This window comes from Pecten maximus, chromosome 4, assembly GCF_902652985.1.
Source record: "Pecten maximus chromosome 4, xPecMax1.1, whole genome shotgun sequence".
Taxonomy (NCBI): domain Eukaryota; kingdom Metazoa; phylum Mollusca; class Bivalvia; order Pectinida; family Pectinidae; genus Pecten; species Pecten maximus.
The window spans coordinates 28,925,456-28,941,360 of NC_047018.1; the positions used below are offsets into that span (position 1 = coordinate 28,925,456).

Sequence of the window (15,905 nt, forward strand, 5' to 3'; positions counted from 1 at the left end):
ATTAGCATGTCCACGTGTTAAATCAAACAGTTAATACCAACGTTACAACGATTTTAAACATCTTTTATTTTTGATAATATTTAAATGTTGCCTCTTTCTCGTTTTGTGTTGTTTGTCATTGAACAGAGAAATTTCATTTCAGACGTTTTGATTGATAAAATGCTCAAAGTAAAACAGTAAGAAAAACTCAAGGTTGTCTAAGGGTAAATATCTTTTGAAGGTTTAGCGTGTAGGGAATATTAAGGTAATCGTACCAACTGACTTGTTTTGATCGCTAAAATAACAGGCAAATTAAAAAGAACTTACTGTCATGCTCTGTCAGCCGCGGTATACGAATGGCTTTTCTGGACATACAAACCTGAAAAAAGGAATGTCCCTCATCATATTTCAATCAATTAAAAAAGAAACATACCTAATATGCAAAGCGATTACGGATGCGACATACTTGAGTATTCATGGGTGTAGTACTACAGGCTAACTTACAACAACGCTTGGGTCTGGAGATCCGGAAGTTAAAAAGCACCTCCACACTCCTCTTATCTGCGCACCTGTAGAAGTTGTACCTTCACTTACCATACCGGAGGATAAGGTGAGGACGTTTTGTTAAATACGCAATAATATATCGATTGATACATATCAATTGTTATGTATCACAGTATGTGCTAAAGACCATTGTTTAATTGAATACTGAATTTATTTGCGATATCAATAAGTCCGAAGTACATATTGAGAATCTCCTTTGTTTATTACTGTAAACAAACCGATGCTGTTTTCAATAATGCTTATATTCTAACGATAATTAATGAAAAGGATACTTTTTTTCTCAATTATACACATTTTCAAGTGAATGAAAGTGCATTTGATAACTGCCAGTGACGATCGTCTGAGGCCATGATTTATGATCAGTATTTGTTTAAATGATTAAGAAGATTTTCGAATTAGAAACATTTCATATATTATTACTGTTCCGTGAAAAAACTTCCTATTTCGAGTCTTTTTATCTCATCGTGATAAGGCTGGCTGTTCTGTCTTGATTAATTCTATATATAAATCAGAACAATACAGTTTTAACATTGTACGTTATGCTTCCCCTCAGTAAACTATACATGTAATACAACACCATTGTCAACCTGTAACTACCCAGGCCAGGTAATGTTATGTCTCACCTTGAGTATGCTAATGCTGCGATTGCAAGATCCTGTATAATTTGTAGCGTCAGCCGCATTTACTAAACCTTCAAAGAGAACAGAATTTTAGTTTTACAATCTGATCTGATCAGCAATACTATAGGTTCTAATCCAGGTGGTCTTTCCGCTGCAATATACTGTAAACAGCTACATACTATCAGACAAAATGAAATTGAATAGAATAAAAATAATAATGAAAGCCATATGAGACTCATTGCTTGCAGCACGTCCATAACCCTACAAGTTAAGTTATAAAACAGCCTGTGTTTACTTTTCATACGTATATGTATATGCATGTATATACCAGATCTCAACTACAAAGATAAATCAAAATATCAGCATTTTTATATAAACTATAACTCAAGATATAATTACTTGTGAATGTGTCCTTTAACTCCATTTAATCGTTAAAATAACGAAACATCAATCTTAAAGTCTTACAATGTTTAGTGTTTAAGAGATAAAATTATCAATACTCTTACAACAGGCAGTCTTTAACAGATAACAATAGTAATACTCTTACAACACACAATCTTTAACAGATAAAATTATCAATACTCTTACAACAGACAGACTTTAACAGATAAAATTACTAATACTCCTACAACACACAATCTTTAACAGATAAAATTATCAATACTCTTACAACAGACAGTTTTTAACAGATAAAACACTAATACTCTTACAACAGATCAGTGTTTAACAGATAAACACTTATACATGTACTTATAACACTAACACTCTTACAACAGACAGTCTTTAACAGATAAAATTACTAATACTCTTACAACAGACAATCTTTAACACATAAAATTATCAATACTCTTACAACAGACAGTCTTTAACACATAAAATTATCAATACTCTTACAACAGACAGTCTTTAACAGATAAAATTATCAATACTCTTACAACAGACAGTCTTTAACAGATAAAATTACTAATACTCTTACAACAGACAATCTTTAACACATAAAATTATCAATACTCTTACAACAGACAGTCTTTAACACATAAAATTATCAATACTCTTACAACAGACAGTCTTTAACAGATAAAATTATCAATACTCCTACAACAGACAGTCTTTAACATATAAAATGACTAATACTCTTACAACAGACAGTCTTTAACAGATAACAATAGTAATACTCTTACAACAGACAGTCTTTAACAGATAAAACGCTAATACTCTTACAACAGACAGTCTTTAACAGATGAAAATAGTAATACTCTTACAACAGACAGTCTTTAACAGATGAAAATAGTAATACTCTTACAACAGACAGTCTTTAACAGATAACAATAGTAATACTCTTACAACAGACAGTCTTTAACAGATAACAATAGTAATACTCTTACAACAGACAGTCTTTAACAGATAAAACACTAATACTCTTACAACAGACAGTCTTTAACAGATAACAATAGTAATACTCTTACAACAGGCAGACTTAAACAGATGAAAATAGTAATACTCTTACAACAGACAGTCTTTAACAGATAAAATTATCAATACTCCTACAACAGACAGTCTTTAACAGATGAAAATAGTAATACTCTTACAACAGACAGTCTTTAACAGATAAAACACTAATACTCTTACAACAGACAGTCTTTAACGGATACAATTACTAATACTCTTACAACAAACAGCTCTAACAGATAAAATTACTAATACTCTTACAACAGACAGTCTTTAACAGATAACAATAGTAATACTCTTACAACAGGCAGTCTTTAACAGATAACAATAGTAATACTCTTACAACAGACAGTCTTTAACAGATAACAATAGTAATACTCTTACAACAGACAGTCTTTAACAGATAAAATTACTAATACTCTTACAACAAACAGTCTTTAACAGATAAAATTACTAATACTCTTACAACAGACAATCTTTAACAGATAAAATTATCAATACTCTTACAACAGACAGTCTTTAACAGATAAAATTATCAATACTCTTACAACAGACAGTCTTTAACAGATAACAATAGTAATACTCTTACAACAGACAGCCTTAAACATATTTTTTATAACATTACAAATACAAAAATCAATTAATGTTTTCTCTTTTATGTGGATCGTCTTATTTTAAGGTTTGAAGAAATTTAGTTTTCATATATATATGAAGCCAAAAGATTGTTGATATTTCTATAATATAATCAAGTCTCCATAAATACAATCCCTGCAATGTGAATCAGCATAAACAGCGTGTAACTTCCTGGTACATTGTATGCTAATGACGCCCGAGCCGTCCCCATGTGCTACCCAGAGCGTGTCGGAAACGATAAATGTCGTTTATGTAACCGCTATTTTGTATTATTGTCCACACTATCGCATCGTTGGAGTATTAGAAAATGGGGATGAAAATCTCGATATAAAATACATTTGTATATGACGTCAAATTCAAATTAGGACAAAAAGTCTTGAATATTTTCCGATCAACGGAAAATCCAATTGATAAAACCAGGGATTTGTTTGGTATTATTTAGCGTCCTATCAACAGTTCATTGATGCATGCGTGTGTTAAGTGTTTGTGTGTTTTGGGAGGCAGGTGTTTGTCTCTGTGATAGCGCGGATTTATAGTACTACCTCACTGAAGTATACTACTGAAGATATATCCAGTGCGACGCCTTACATGGTGGTCACGTTATACAGGCCCAAAACGCTGAGCGCAATATAGCTACCAATATAGACACAAAGCCTTCCACACAGGAGCAACTAAAGGCCAAAACTGAGGCAGTGTCGAGCAAGATATTAGGCAGAAATAAGTAGAATACTGAAAAGATCCTAAATTTAGTCGGCTCTTACGATTATACAATGGGGCAGCAGGTACAATTCTTAGGTCCTACCTGAATGGCAGGACAAAACGAGGGAAATAAGAAAATGCATTACACTGATGAGACTCTGATATATAAGTTTAATAAGATCAGGTAAAACATCCAACTATATTCACCAATAGTGTTTATTTTGTATGATGTACCCGGAACCAAAAGAAACATCCAAAGTAAAAGAACTTATTTTTGTTGTTACAAACGTGTATCTCTTCAATATCAGAGACATATATTTTTTCTAAATTGCACAACTGATTTGCATACCGACATACAATGTTCATTCATACGTAGGTGCTTAAAAGATACATTTCAGACATAATTCGGATTCATATCGCATGAAATGAGTAATGCTAGTAACGTAATATGTACCCATACCAGGTAACATTCTCGAAGTCCTATACAAAATGTACTTCCTACATGTTTTGATGGTGATTACCGTCTCGAGATTTTTTCATTGACATTTTTAGGCAACCGTGAACATAAAAGATGGGCGAGGAATACAATCTCGAGGCCGGGAAATTTTACACATGTAAGTAAAACGACTCTATATCATATTTCTCGACCATTTATTTGAATGAGATGATGTCATAAAGTGTAGTGATGACGAAGAATAAATTCAATCGTATAGACGCACTGTACAAACATCTCGGGTAAAACCATAGAAGGGATTTAGTGAGTTCAAATTGACTAAGAATATCCCTTTTCATATAATCAAAAACATATTTATTTGAGTATTTTGATATTCATTAACGTAATCAAGAAGTGACACTGGTAATAATATGGTGGTAGTACATTGTATCTAATTATCAAGAGGGTTAATGTATGTTTAATGTATCTATGTTATATTTAATGACTTAATATAAATTTTTATTGTATCTAGGTATGTGTTATCACTTAATATAAATGTTTAATGTATCTGGGTTATATCTTATGACCTGATATATATGTTTAATGTATCTGGGTTACATCTAATGACCTGATATAGATGTTTAATGTATCTATGTTACATCTAATGACCTGATATAGATGTTTAATATATCTTGGTTATATATAATGACCTGATATAGATGTTTAATGTATCTGGGTTACATCTAATGACCTGATATAGATGTTTAATGTATCTGGGTTATATCTAATGACCTGATATAGATGTTTAATGTATCTATGTTATATCTAATGACCTGATATAGATGTTTAATATATCTGGGTTAGATCTAATGACCTGATATAGGTGTTAAATGTATCTTGGTTACATCTAATGACCTGATATAGATGTTTAATGTATCTGGGTTATATCTAATGACCTGATATAGATGTTTAATGTATCTGGGTTATATTTAATGACCTGATATAGATGTTTAATGTATCTTGGTTATATCTAATGACCTGATATAGATGTTTAATGTATCTGGGTTATATCTAATGACCTGATATATACGTTTAATGTATCTGGGTTACATCTAATGACCTGATATAGATGTTTAATGTATCTGGGTTATATTTAATGACCTGATATAGATGTTTAATGTATCTGGGTTATATCTAATGACCTGATATATATGTTTAATGTATCTGGGTTATATTTAATGACCTGATATAGATGTTTAATGTATCTTGGTTATATTTAATGACCTGATATAGATGTTTAATGTATCTGGGTTATATCTATTGACCTGATATAGATGTTTAATGTATCTGGGTTATATCTAATGACCTGATATAGATGTTTAATGTATCTGGGTTACATCTAATGACCTGATATAGATGTTTAATGTATCTGGGTTATATCTAATGACCTGATATAGATGTTTAATGTATCTGGGTTACATCTAATGACCTGATATAGGTGTTTAATATATCTGGGTTATATCTAATGACCTGATATAGATGTTTAATGTATCTGGGTTATATCTAATGACCTGATATAGATGTTTAATGTATCTGGGTTATATCTAATGACCTGATATAAATGTTTAATGTATCTGGGTTATATCTAATGACCTGATATAGGTGTTTAATGTATCTGGGTTATATCTAATGACCTGATATAGATGTTTAATGTATCTATGTTATATCTAATGACCTGATATAGATGTTTAATGTATCTTGGTTACATCTAATAACCTGATATAGATGTTTAATGTATCTTGGTTACATCTAATGACCTGATATAGATGTTTAATGTATCTGGGTTACATCTAATGACCTGATATAGATGTTTAATGTATCTGGGTTATATCTAATGACCTGATATAGATGTTTAATGTATCTGGGTTATATCTAATGACCTGATATAGATGTTTAATGTATCTGGGTTATATCTAATGACCTGATATAGGTGTTTAATGTATCTATGTTACATCTAATGACCTGATATAGATGTTTAATGTATCTATGTTACATCTAATGACCTGATATAGATGTTTAATGTATCTGGGTTATATCTAATGACCTGATATAGATATTTAATGTATCTGGGTTATATCTAATGACCTGATATAGAGGTTTAATGTATCTAGGTTATATCTAATGACCTGATATAGGTGTTTAATGTATCTGGGTTATATCTAATGACCTGATATAGATGTTTACTGTATCTGGGTTACATCTAATGACCTGATATAGATGTTTAATGTATCTGGGTTATATCTATTGACATGATATAGATGTTTAATGTATCTGGGTTACATCTAATGACCTGATATAGATGTTTAATGTATCTGGGTTATATCTAATGACCTGATATAGATGTTTAATGTATCTGGGTTATATCTAATGACCTGATATAGGTGTTTAATGTATCTGGGTTACATCTAATGACCTGATATAGGTGTTTAATGTATCTGGGTTACATCTAATGACCTGATATAGATGTTTAATATATCTGGGTTATATCTAATGACCTGGTATAGATGTTTAATGTATCTGGGTTATATCTAATGACCTTATATAGATGTTTAATGTATCTGCGTTATATCTAATGACCTGCTATAGGTGTTTAATGTATCTGGGTTATATCTAATGACCTTATATAGATGTTTAATATATCTGGGTTATATCTAATGACCTGACATAGATGTTTAATGTATCTGGGTTATATCTAATGACCTTATATAGATGTTTAATATATCTATGTTATATCTAATGACCTGATATAGGTGTTTAATGTATCTGGGTTATATCTAATGACCTGATATAGATGTTTAATGTATCTGGGTTACATCTAATGACCTGATATAGATGTTTAATGTATCTATGTTACATCTAATGACCTGATATAGATGTTTAATGTATCTGGGTTATATCTAATGACCTGATATAGATGTTTAATGTATCTGGGTTACATCTAATGACCTGATATAGAGGTTTAATGTATCTGGGTTATATCTAATGACCTGATATAGATGTTTAATGTATCTGGGTTATATCTAATGACCTGATATAGATGTTTAATATATCTGGGTTATATCTAATGACCTGATATATATGTTTAATGTATCTGGGTTATATCTAATGACCTGATATAGATGTTTACTGTATCTGGGTTATATCTAATGACCTGATATAGGTGTTTAATGTATCTATGTTATATCTAATGACCTGATATAGATGTTTAATGTATCTATGTTACATCTAATGACCTGATATAGATGTTTAATGTATCTATGTTACATCTAATGACCTGATATAGATGTTTAATGTATCTATGTTATATCTAATGACCTGATATAGGTGTTTAATGTATCTGGGTTATATCTAATGACCTGATATAGGTGTTTAATGTATCTGGGTTATATCTAATGATCTGATATAGATGTTTAATGTATCTGGGTTATATCTAATGACCTGATATAGATGTTTAATGTATCTGGGTTATATCTAATGACCTGATATAGATGTTTAATATATCTGGGTTATATCTAATGACCTGATATAGATGTTTAATGTATCTATGTTATATCTAATGACCTGATATAGATGTTTAATGTATCTGGGTTACATCTAATGACCTGATATAGGTGTTTAATGTATCTGGGTTACATCTAATGACCTGATATAGATGTTTAATGTATCTGGGTTATATCTAATGACCTGATATAGACGTTTAATGTATCTGGGTTACATCTAATGACCTGATATAGGTGTTTAATGTATCTGGGTTATATCTAATGACCTGATATAGGTGTTTAATGTATCTGGGTTATATCTAATGACATGATATAGATATTTAATGTATCTATGTTATATCTAATGACCTGATATAGATGTTTAATGTATCTATGTTACATCTAATGACCTGATATAGATGTTTAATGTATCTGGGTTATATCTAATGACCTGATATAGACGTTTAATGTATCTGGGTTACATCTAATGACCTGATATAGGTGTTTAATGTATCTGGGTTATATCTAATGACCTGATATAGATGTTTAATGTATCTTGGTTATATATAATGACCTGATATATATGTTTAATGTATCTGGGTTATATCTAATGACCTGATATAGGTGTTTAATGTATCTGGGTTATATCTAATGACCTGATATAGGTGTTTAATATATCTTGGTCATATGTTATGATTTGATATATATGTTTTAGATGTTTAATAACTCTGGTATCTATTAGGGAACTTTAATGTGAGGAATCTTTCTGAAAGGGTAAATGTGAGTGTATGCTCGTGCCTTAGTTTTTCTTTTAATTAGCTTACTTTTCTGTAATTAATGCGTCTGAAATAAGTTTCTTTATTTACAATTTGCAATCTAGTAGAAATTAGAGTTTTAATTGCCACTCTACAATACACTACAATACAATTATTGCATTTCAGTATAACGTAGAGGTTATGGAGGAACGGAAATGTACAATTTGCAAACTTATATAGTGACATCAATCTCTTGATTTGGGGCAATTCACTGGTGATTATGTGGCTTACTTCCTTAATTCACTAAACTCTCACAGCCATCTATAAATGCATACTTCTTTCATCCATGTCAATAAAACTTCTGTTCTTAGTTTCTTCTTGTGTCATATGATATTTGAAGTGCAATGAGGAGGAGTTGGTCCAGTTTCTTCACCAAGTTTTAAAGTAACTAAGAATGACATATTTCGAGTCAATTGAATTGTTTTCCCATTGTCATCACCACGTACGTACGTACGTGTTTCCCCCTGTTTTTACTAACGAACTCTCGTCATGAAATTTATTTTTAAAAGTCATATTTATTTGTACTTTTAATTTTAGCGTGCGGTAAGACACACGTCAATTGCCTGATAGTAATACTGGTACTAGGGGCTATAGGGATATCTGTTGGAATGATTGTCTATCTATCAGGTAAGTCAATCAGTTATGTTCAATTTACTTTTAACCTAGACGTAGGATAACACTTAAAAATAGAGACTAATGCTAATGTAAGCACCAGTATGGGCGGGGTATTTTACTTTTTTGAAACCTTTATTTAATGCGACTGCTTGATTAAACAGCATCATCCAATATTTTGAATTTCTTCTTCACAGCAGTTGAAGTGTGTTGATGCAAGTTTAGAAATTTGAACAATTGGCAATAAATTGTAATAAATTAATCAATCATGTTATTCATTTCCTTTTGTGTGTGTTTGTAAGCTATAAATCAATCTATAGGCAATGGATCTATATATAAATCATTTATTTTCATTGAACAGCTAACGTGACAGAAACGCAAAGTCAACATGACATCGGTAAGTGGAATCCAGCTACTTTGTCTTCATTTGAAAAATATGACACAATAACAACATACATGTATCAAATTTGGTCCGAATGATTTTAAGAAGACAAAATTCTACTATTGAGTCAGTGGAAAACGTAAAGATTAATCCAGAAATACATTAATCTTCACGTTTAAAATAATCTATATATTGCTGCTGAAAAGGACTTCTCCACTGTATTTATCAACTGAGTATTATTTTACCGTTATTTTCATTTTAATACAGTCCTGATGTATATATTGATATCTATTCTGGTTTAGAAAAAGCGCTTGGTATTATCGTACGACTGTATTGATTGTTTCAGTTGCCAACAACGCACCTATCTACAACCCCACATCAAGAGACTTTACGACAACGAAATCGCCAACAGTGACAACGAAGACATCGACAAGGACAGAGGAAATAACAACGAAACTCCCACATGTTGTGACAACTACTAAGGTTGTTATGACGACCAAGCCGTATATAACGACAACCACAAAACCGAACAATGCTATTTCTGACAAAAACACTAGTGCAGCGCCATTGTCAACATTGACGATGGTTAAAGATGCCAGTAAATCAACAATCGAAGAAAGCCATACTACGCCAGTTAGTGTAATGGCAACAAACAAAGACGATAAAACAACACAAAATTCTACTGTACTGAAAACAACAGCCAGAGATTCGAATACAACGCGACCGCCGGTATTGACAACAAACAAAGATGATAAAATAACACAAAATTCGTCTTTACTGACAACAACAGCCAGAGAATCGAATACAACGCAACCACCGGTATTGACCACAAACAAAGATGATAAAACAACTCAAAATTCTATTGTACTGACAACAAAAGCCAGAAAATCGAATACAACGCGACCGCCGGTATTGACAACAAACAAAGATGATAAAACAACACAAAATTCGTCTTTACTGACAACAACAGCCAGAAAATCGAATACAACGCGATCGCCGGTATTGACCACAAACAAAGATGATAAAACAACTCAAAATTCTATTGTACTGACAACAACAGCCAGAGATTCGAATACAACGCGACCGCCGGTATTGACAACAAACAAAGATGATAAAACAACACAAAATTCGTCTTTACTGACAACAACAGCCAGAGAATCGAATACAACGCAATCGCCGGTATTGACAACAACCCAACACGATAATACAACACAAATTTCGTCCGTACTGACAACAATAGCTAAAGATTCGAATACAATGCGATCGCCAGTCTTGACAAGGATAAAAGACGATAATACAACACAAATGTCGTCCGTACTGACAACAATAGCTAAAGATTCGAATACAACGCGATCGCCAGAATTGACAACAACCAAAGACTGATGTAAACACCCTACCACAAGTGTTGACAATAGTCAATAATGCTTATGCAACAACTGTCAATTATATCAGCTGTCAAAGATTCTTCTACCGCGAAACCTTCAATCATAACAACGACTCCACATGCGAATGCATCACAACCGTCGGTTTTGACCACAAAAGAAGACACTTATACTTCACAATCATCGGAATTGACAACGATTAAGACCACAACACACCCGTCAGTAGTGACAACTCTCGTAGATATTAGTGCTTCGGGACCGACAGTACAGAAGACTGTCGAAGGTACCAGTCGCGAGTACGATCAACATAAAACTTTCACACCATAGTCGGTATTTGTATCTTTCAAAGATAACCTAGATACAATGAGAAATATTTTGGTAGGTAAAACGCGAATACCTTTTGATGGCACCAATCAACACTGTAAAGATGAACCCAAGCAATACCCACTTTGACGGGTTATTTGAAAATATTGAAATACGACGTCAGATATTATACTACTGATTCCCACACATTTTGGCAGAATTTTCCCGTCTTGTCTTTAAAATAAGATAAAAGGATAATTAAATGATCTCTCGTTTAACATTACAAATGTTTCACGGGTATCAAAGAATATCGATATTTTTCACGAGGCTGAAATGTATAGTAGTAATGAAGATTTGTTAAAGTGTTGTGTATATTCATTTGTAAACACATGCGCGAGTTTAATCATATATGTTTGTATATAGTATCATAAGGATGTTCACATAAAATGTATGTGTATACACGAGCTTGTATATTATTGTACGTATGTGTGTATGGTCGCATGTGTGCGGTGCGAGTATTGCGATTATATACTTGTTTGTAAATTTGGTTTGTAGTACTTTCAGATTAAAGAAAATCAATCAGTTAGCTTGTAAAATAGTCATCAGTATCTTGGATACGATCAGATAACCACCTCCTTTTGTGTAAATAAGGTTTGAAGTATATTACAATACTACACTTAATAACTTGTAAGTCTATACATAAAGAGATGTAACCCCGTTCATAATTTACGATATATGAATACTCTGAAACTATGCTATACATGCATGGCGGGAAAATGTCATTTCGTTTACAATAAGTGTCGATATATTTTAATAAATTGCATAGAAAAATTCAATATGTATTATCAAAAATGTGAATTTCTAAAATGGCGCATTAGTCCCTCTAACCTTTCCCATAAAGAACTTATATTCATTTAAATATTATATCAGTTTTAAATACAATTGTATCATGTTAGAGGTTAAATTTATTTGCATACATATGAATCATTATTTTATTGTTTAATTAGATTGTTTTGTGAATGTTTTATTAAAAAGGATATACAAAAATAAATGGAGATCAGATTAATATTATGTTTTAAGATTTTGTGCACAGTCCCGGCTTCGGATAACCTGAGGATATGAACAGAGGCGAATTATATAATGTATTAATGTCTCCCTAATCAAGTCACCATTAATCTGGTGGTTAAATAATGTGTTAATATCTCCCTAATCAAGCCACCACTAATCTGGTGATTATATAATGTGTTAATGTTTCCCTTATCAAGCCACCACTAATCTGGTGATTATATAATGTGTTAATGTCTCCCTAATCAAGCCACCACTATTCTGGTAATTATATAATGTGTTGATATCTCCTAATCAAGCCACCACTAATCTGGTAATTATATAATGTGTTAATGTTTCCCTTATCAAGCCACCACTAATCTGGTAATTATATAATGTGTTAATGTCTCCCTAATCAAGCCACCACTAATCTGGTAATTATATAATGTGTTAATGTCTCCCTAATCAAGCCACCACTAATCTGGTAATTATATAATGTGTTGATATCTCCTAATCAAGCCACCATTAATCTGGTGGTTATATAATGTGTTAATGTCTCCCTTATCAAGCCACCACTAATCTGGTAATTATATAATGTGTTAATGTCTCCCTAATCAAGCCACCACTAATCTGGTAATTATATAATGTGTTGATATCTCCTAATCAAGCCACCATTAATCTGGTGGTTATATAATGTGTTAATGTCTCCCTTATCAAGCCACCACTTATCTGGTGGTTTTATACTGTGTTGATATCTCCCTTATGAAGCCACTACTAACCTGGTGGTTATATTTTATGATAGCAGGCTACTGCAGGTTACTACAGGGTAGCAGTAGGTTGAACAATAAGGCTGATTAATATGACTTAGAACAAGGAGTTAACAGAAACCTCGAAATGTCTTTCAATTTAACCTAAAGATATATCATTAAATAAAAAAGATTATCTACCATGTCGATTAGATATACATGTCCTATACAAGAACATCAAACAATAACCATAATTCAGGCTTCACTAGTTCCGTTGTCACCACCCTAAGTAACTCTCAATCTGATTTAAATCAACAGTTATATGGCCACGTACTACGTACTGCGCCTGGTACTAAGTCCGTGGTAATTGTATAGACCATATGTATCCGAGATTCAGAAAGCTAATATTTTTTGTATTTAAAAATCATTTATGATGCACTTGATACGCAATCAACAATCAACAAATGGCAAAAAAAGTATGACGTTTATATTTCATTGAATAGATCGATTGTTTTTATCAATTACCAAATATAAGTCTTGCCAAATGCTTCTGTCACACAGTGCCTCTATAAAATAATATTTCCATTAAATAATCATTTTATGGCAAGAACACGCCCAAAACTTTTTTCAAGAACACGTCATACTTTTTTGCCATTTGTTGATTGTTGATTGTTGGTTGCGTAACATGCGCATCATAAATAATTGTTAAATACAAAAAGTTACATACCTCGACAGTCATCCAACCATTGATATAAACACTATGTTTTTATGTTGGGAGTTTTCCAATAACATCGAAATCAAATAGATATGTTTAGATATCTTAAATGTCAATTCATAAATATCAACACTAGATCAAAGTTTCTTATATAAATTAGAATCGTCCAGAATCATCACGGTGTACAACTCCCTGTCTGACCGAATTACATTTGACTCCCACTTAATTTAGTTAGTATATGAGTCACTAACAAGTGAGCTTGACTTGTATTTAGTCTTTACAAAAAAGTCGACCACTGACCTCTCTCGTGACTGTTACTCGCCAGTCTTGTCCTGGAAGATCCCTCCTTCAGTAGGAACATCTTTTTGGATGACCAAGGTCTTTGTGTAGAATGAACTATCATGAAGCATGGTAGATTGATCCAAACATAACTGAAGGTACAAAACAGCAATAGGTCCTTATATTACCGAAGGTACAAAGCAACAATATATCCTAAGATTACTGAAGGTACAAAACAACAATAGATCCTAACATTACTGAAGGTACAAAACAACAACAATAGATCCTAACATTACTGAAGGTACAAAACAACAATAGATCCTAACATTACTGAAGGTACAAAACAACAATAGATCCTAACATTACTGAAGGTACAAACAACAACAATAGATCCTAACATTACTGAAGGTACAAAACAACAATAGATCCTAACATTACTGAAGGTACAAAACAAACAATAGATCCTAACATTACTGAAGGTACAAAACAACAATAGATCCTAACATTACTGAAGGTACAAAACAAACAATAGATCCTAACATTACTGAAGGTACAAAACAACAATAGATCCTAACATTACTGAAGGTACAAAACAACAATAGATCCTAACATTACTGAAGGTACAAACAACAATAGATCCTAACATTACTGAAGGTACAAAACAAACAATAGATCCTAACATTACTGAAGGTACAAAACAACAATAGATCCTAACATTACTGAAGGTACAAAACAACAATAGATCCTAACATTACTGAAGGTACAAAACAACAATAGATCCTAACATTACTGAAGGTAGGAAACAACAACAATAGATCCTAACATTACTGAAGGTACAAAACAAACAATAGATCCTAACATTACTGAAGGTACAAAACAACAATAGATCCTAACATTACTGAAGGTACAAAACAACAATAGATCCTAACATTACTGAAGGTACAAAACAACAATAGATCCTAACATTACTGAAGGTACAAAACAACAATAGATCCTAACATTACTGAAGGTACAAAACAACAACAGATCCTAACATTACTGAAGGTACAAAACAACAATAGATCCTAACATTACTGAAGGTACAAAACAACAATAGATCCTAACATTACTGAAGGTACAAAACAACAATAGATCCTAACATTACTGAAGGTACAAAACAACAATAGATCCTAACATTACTGAAGGTACAAAACAACAATAGATCCTAACATTACTGAAGGTACAAAACAACAATAGATCCTAACATTACTGAAGGTACAAAACAACAATAGATCCTAACATTACTGAAGGTACAAAACAACAATAGATCCTAACATTACTGAAGGTACAAAACAACAATAGATCCTAACATTACTGAAGGTACAAAACAACAATAGATCCTAACATTACTGAAGGTACAAAACAACAATAGATCCTAACATTACTGAAGGTACAAAACAACAATAGATCCTAACATTACTGAAGGTACAAAACAACAATAGATCCTAACATTACTGAGGTACAAAACAACAATAGATCCTAACATTACTGAAGGTACAAAACAACAATAGATCCTAACATTACTGAAGGTACAAAACAACAATAGATCCTAACATTACTGAAGGTACAAAACAACAATAGATCCTAACATTACTGAAGGTACAAAACAACAATAGATCCTAACATTACTGAAGGTACAAAACAACAATAGATCCTAACATTACTGAAGGTA

At 32.0% G+C, this 15,905-nt stretch overlaps 1 protein-coding gene and 1 long non-coding RNA gene across 2 annotated transcripts; one reads left to right on the top strand and one right to left on the bottom strand.

Moving 5' to 3' along the window:
• Positions 1-315: 315 nt before the first annotated feature.
• On the bottom strand, positions 316-14,325 carry LOC117325727. Its single transcript, XR_004532368.1, has 3 exons — positions 14,216-14,325; positions 1,167-1,234; positions 316-358 (listed from the first exon to the last, which is right to left on the bottom strand). It is a non-coding gene; the product is annotated as an uncharacterized LOC117325727 (long non-coding RNA).
• LOC117325726 (mucin-2-like) lies at positions 479-12,461 on the top strand. The gene is made up of 5 exons (XM_033882160.1): positions 479-589; positions 4,497-4,558; positions 9,269-9,358; positions 9,705-9,740; positions 10,072-12,461. The coding sequence occupies exons 2-5, from the start codon at positions 4,516-4,518 to the stop codon at positions 11,106-11,108; spliced, it is 1,206 nt and encodes a 401-aa protein (XP_033738051.1). The 5' UTR covers positions 479-589; positions 4,497-4,515; the 3' UTR covers positions 11,109-12,461.
• Positions 14,326-15,905: the final 1,580 nt, after the last annotated feature.

What these genes read in the sequence shown, in the direction of transcription:
- LOC117325726 (XM_033882160.1), top strand. Translation starts at nt 4,516, where the DNA reads ATGGGCGAGGAATACAATCTCGAGGCCGGGAAATTTTACACAT. An exon ending in GGCCGGGAAATTTTACACAT is followed by an intron (nt 4,559 to 9,268) that starts GTAAGTAAAACG and finishes TTTTAATTTTAG; the next exon opens with CGTGCGGTAAGACACACGTC. An exon ending in AATGATTGTCTATCTATCAG is followed by an intron (nt 9,359 to 9,704) that starts GTAAGTCAATCA and finishes TTCATTGAACAG; the next exon opens with CTAACGTGACAGAAACGCAA.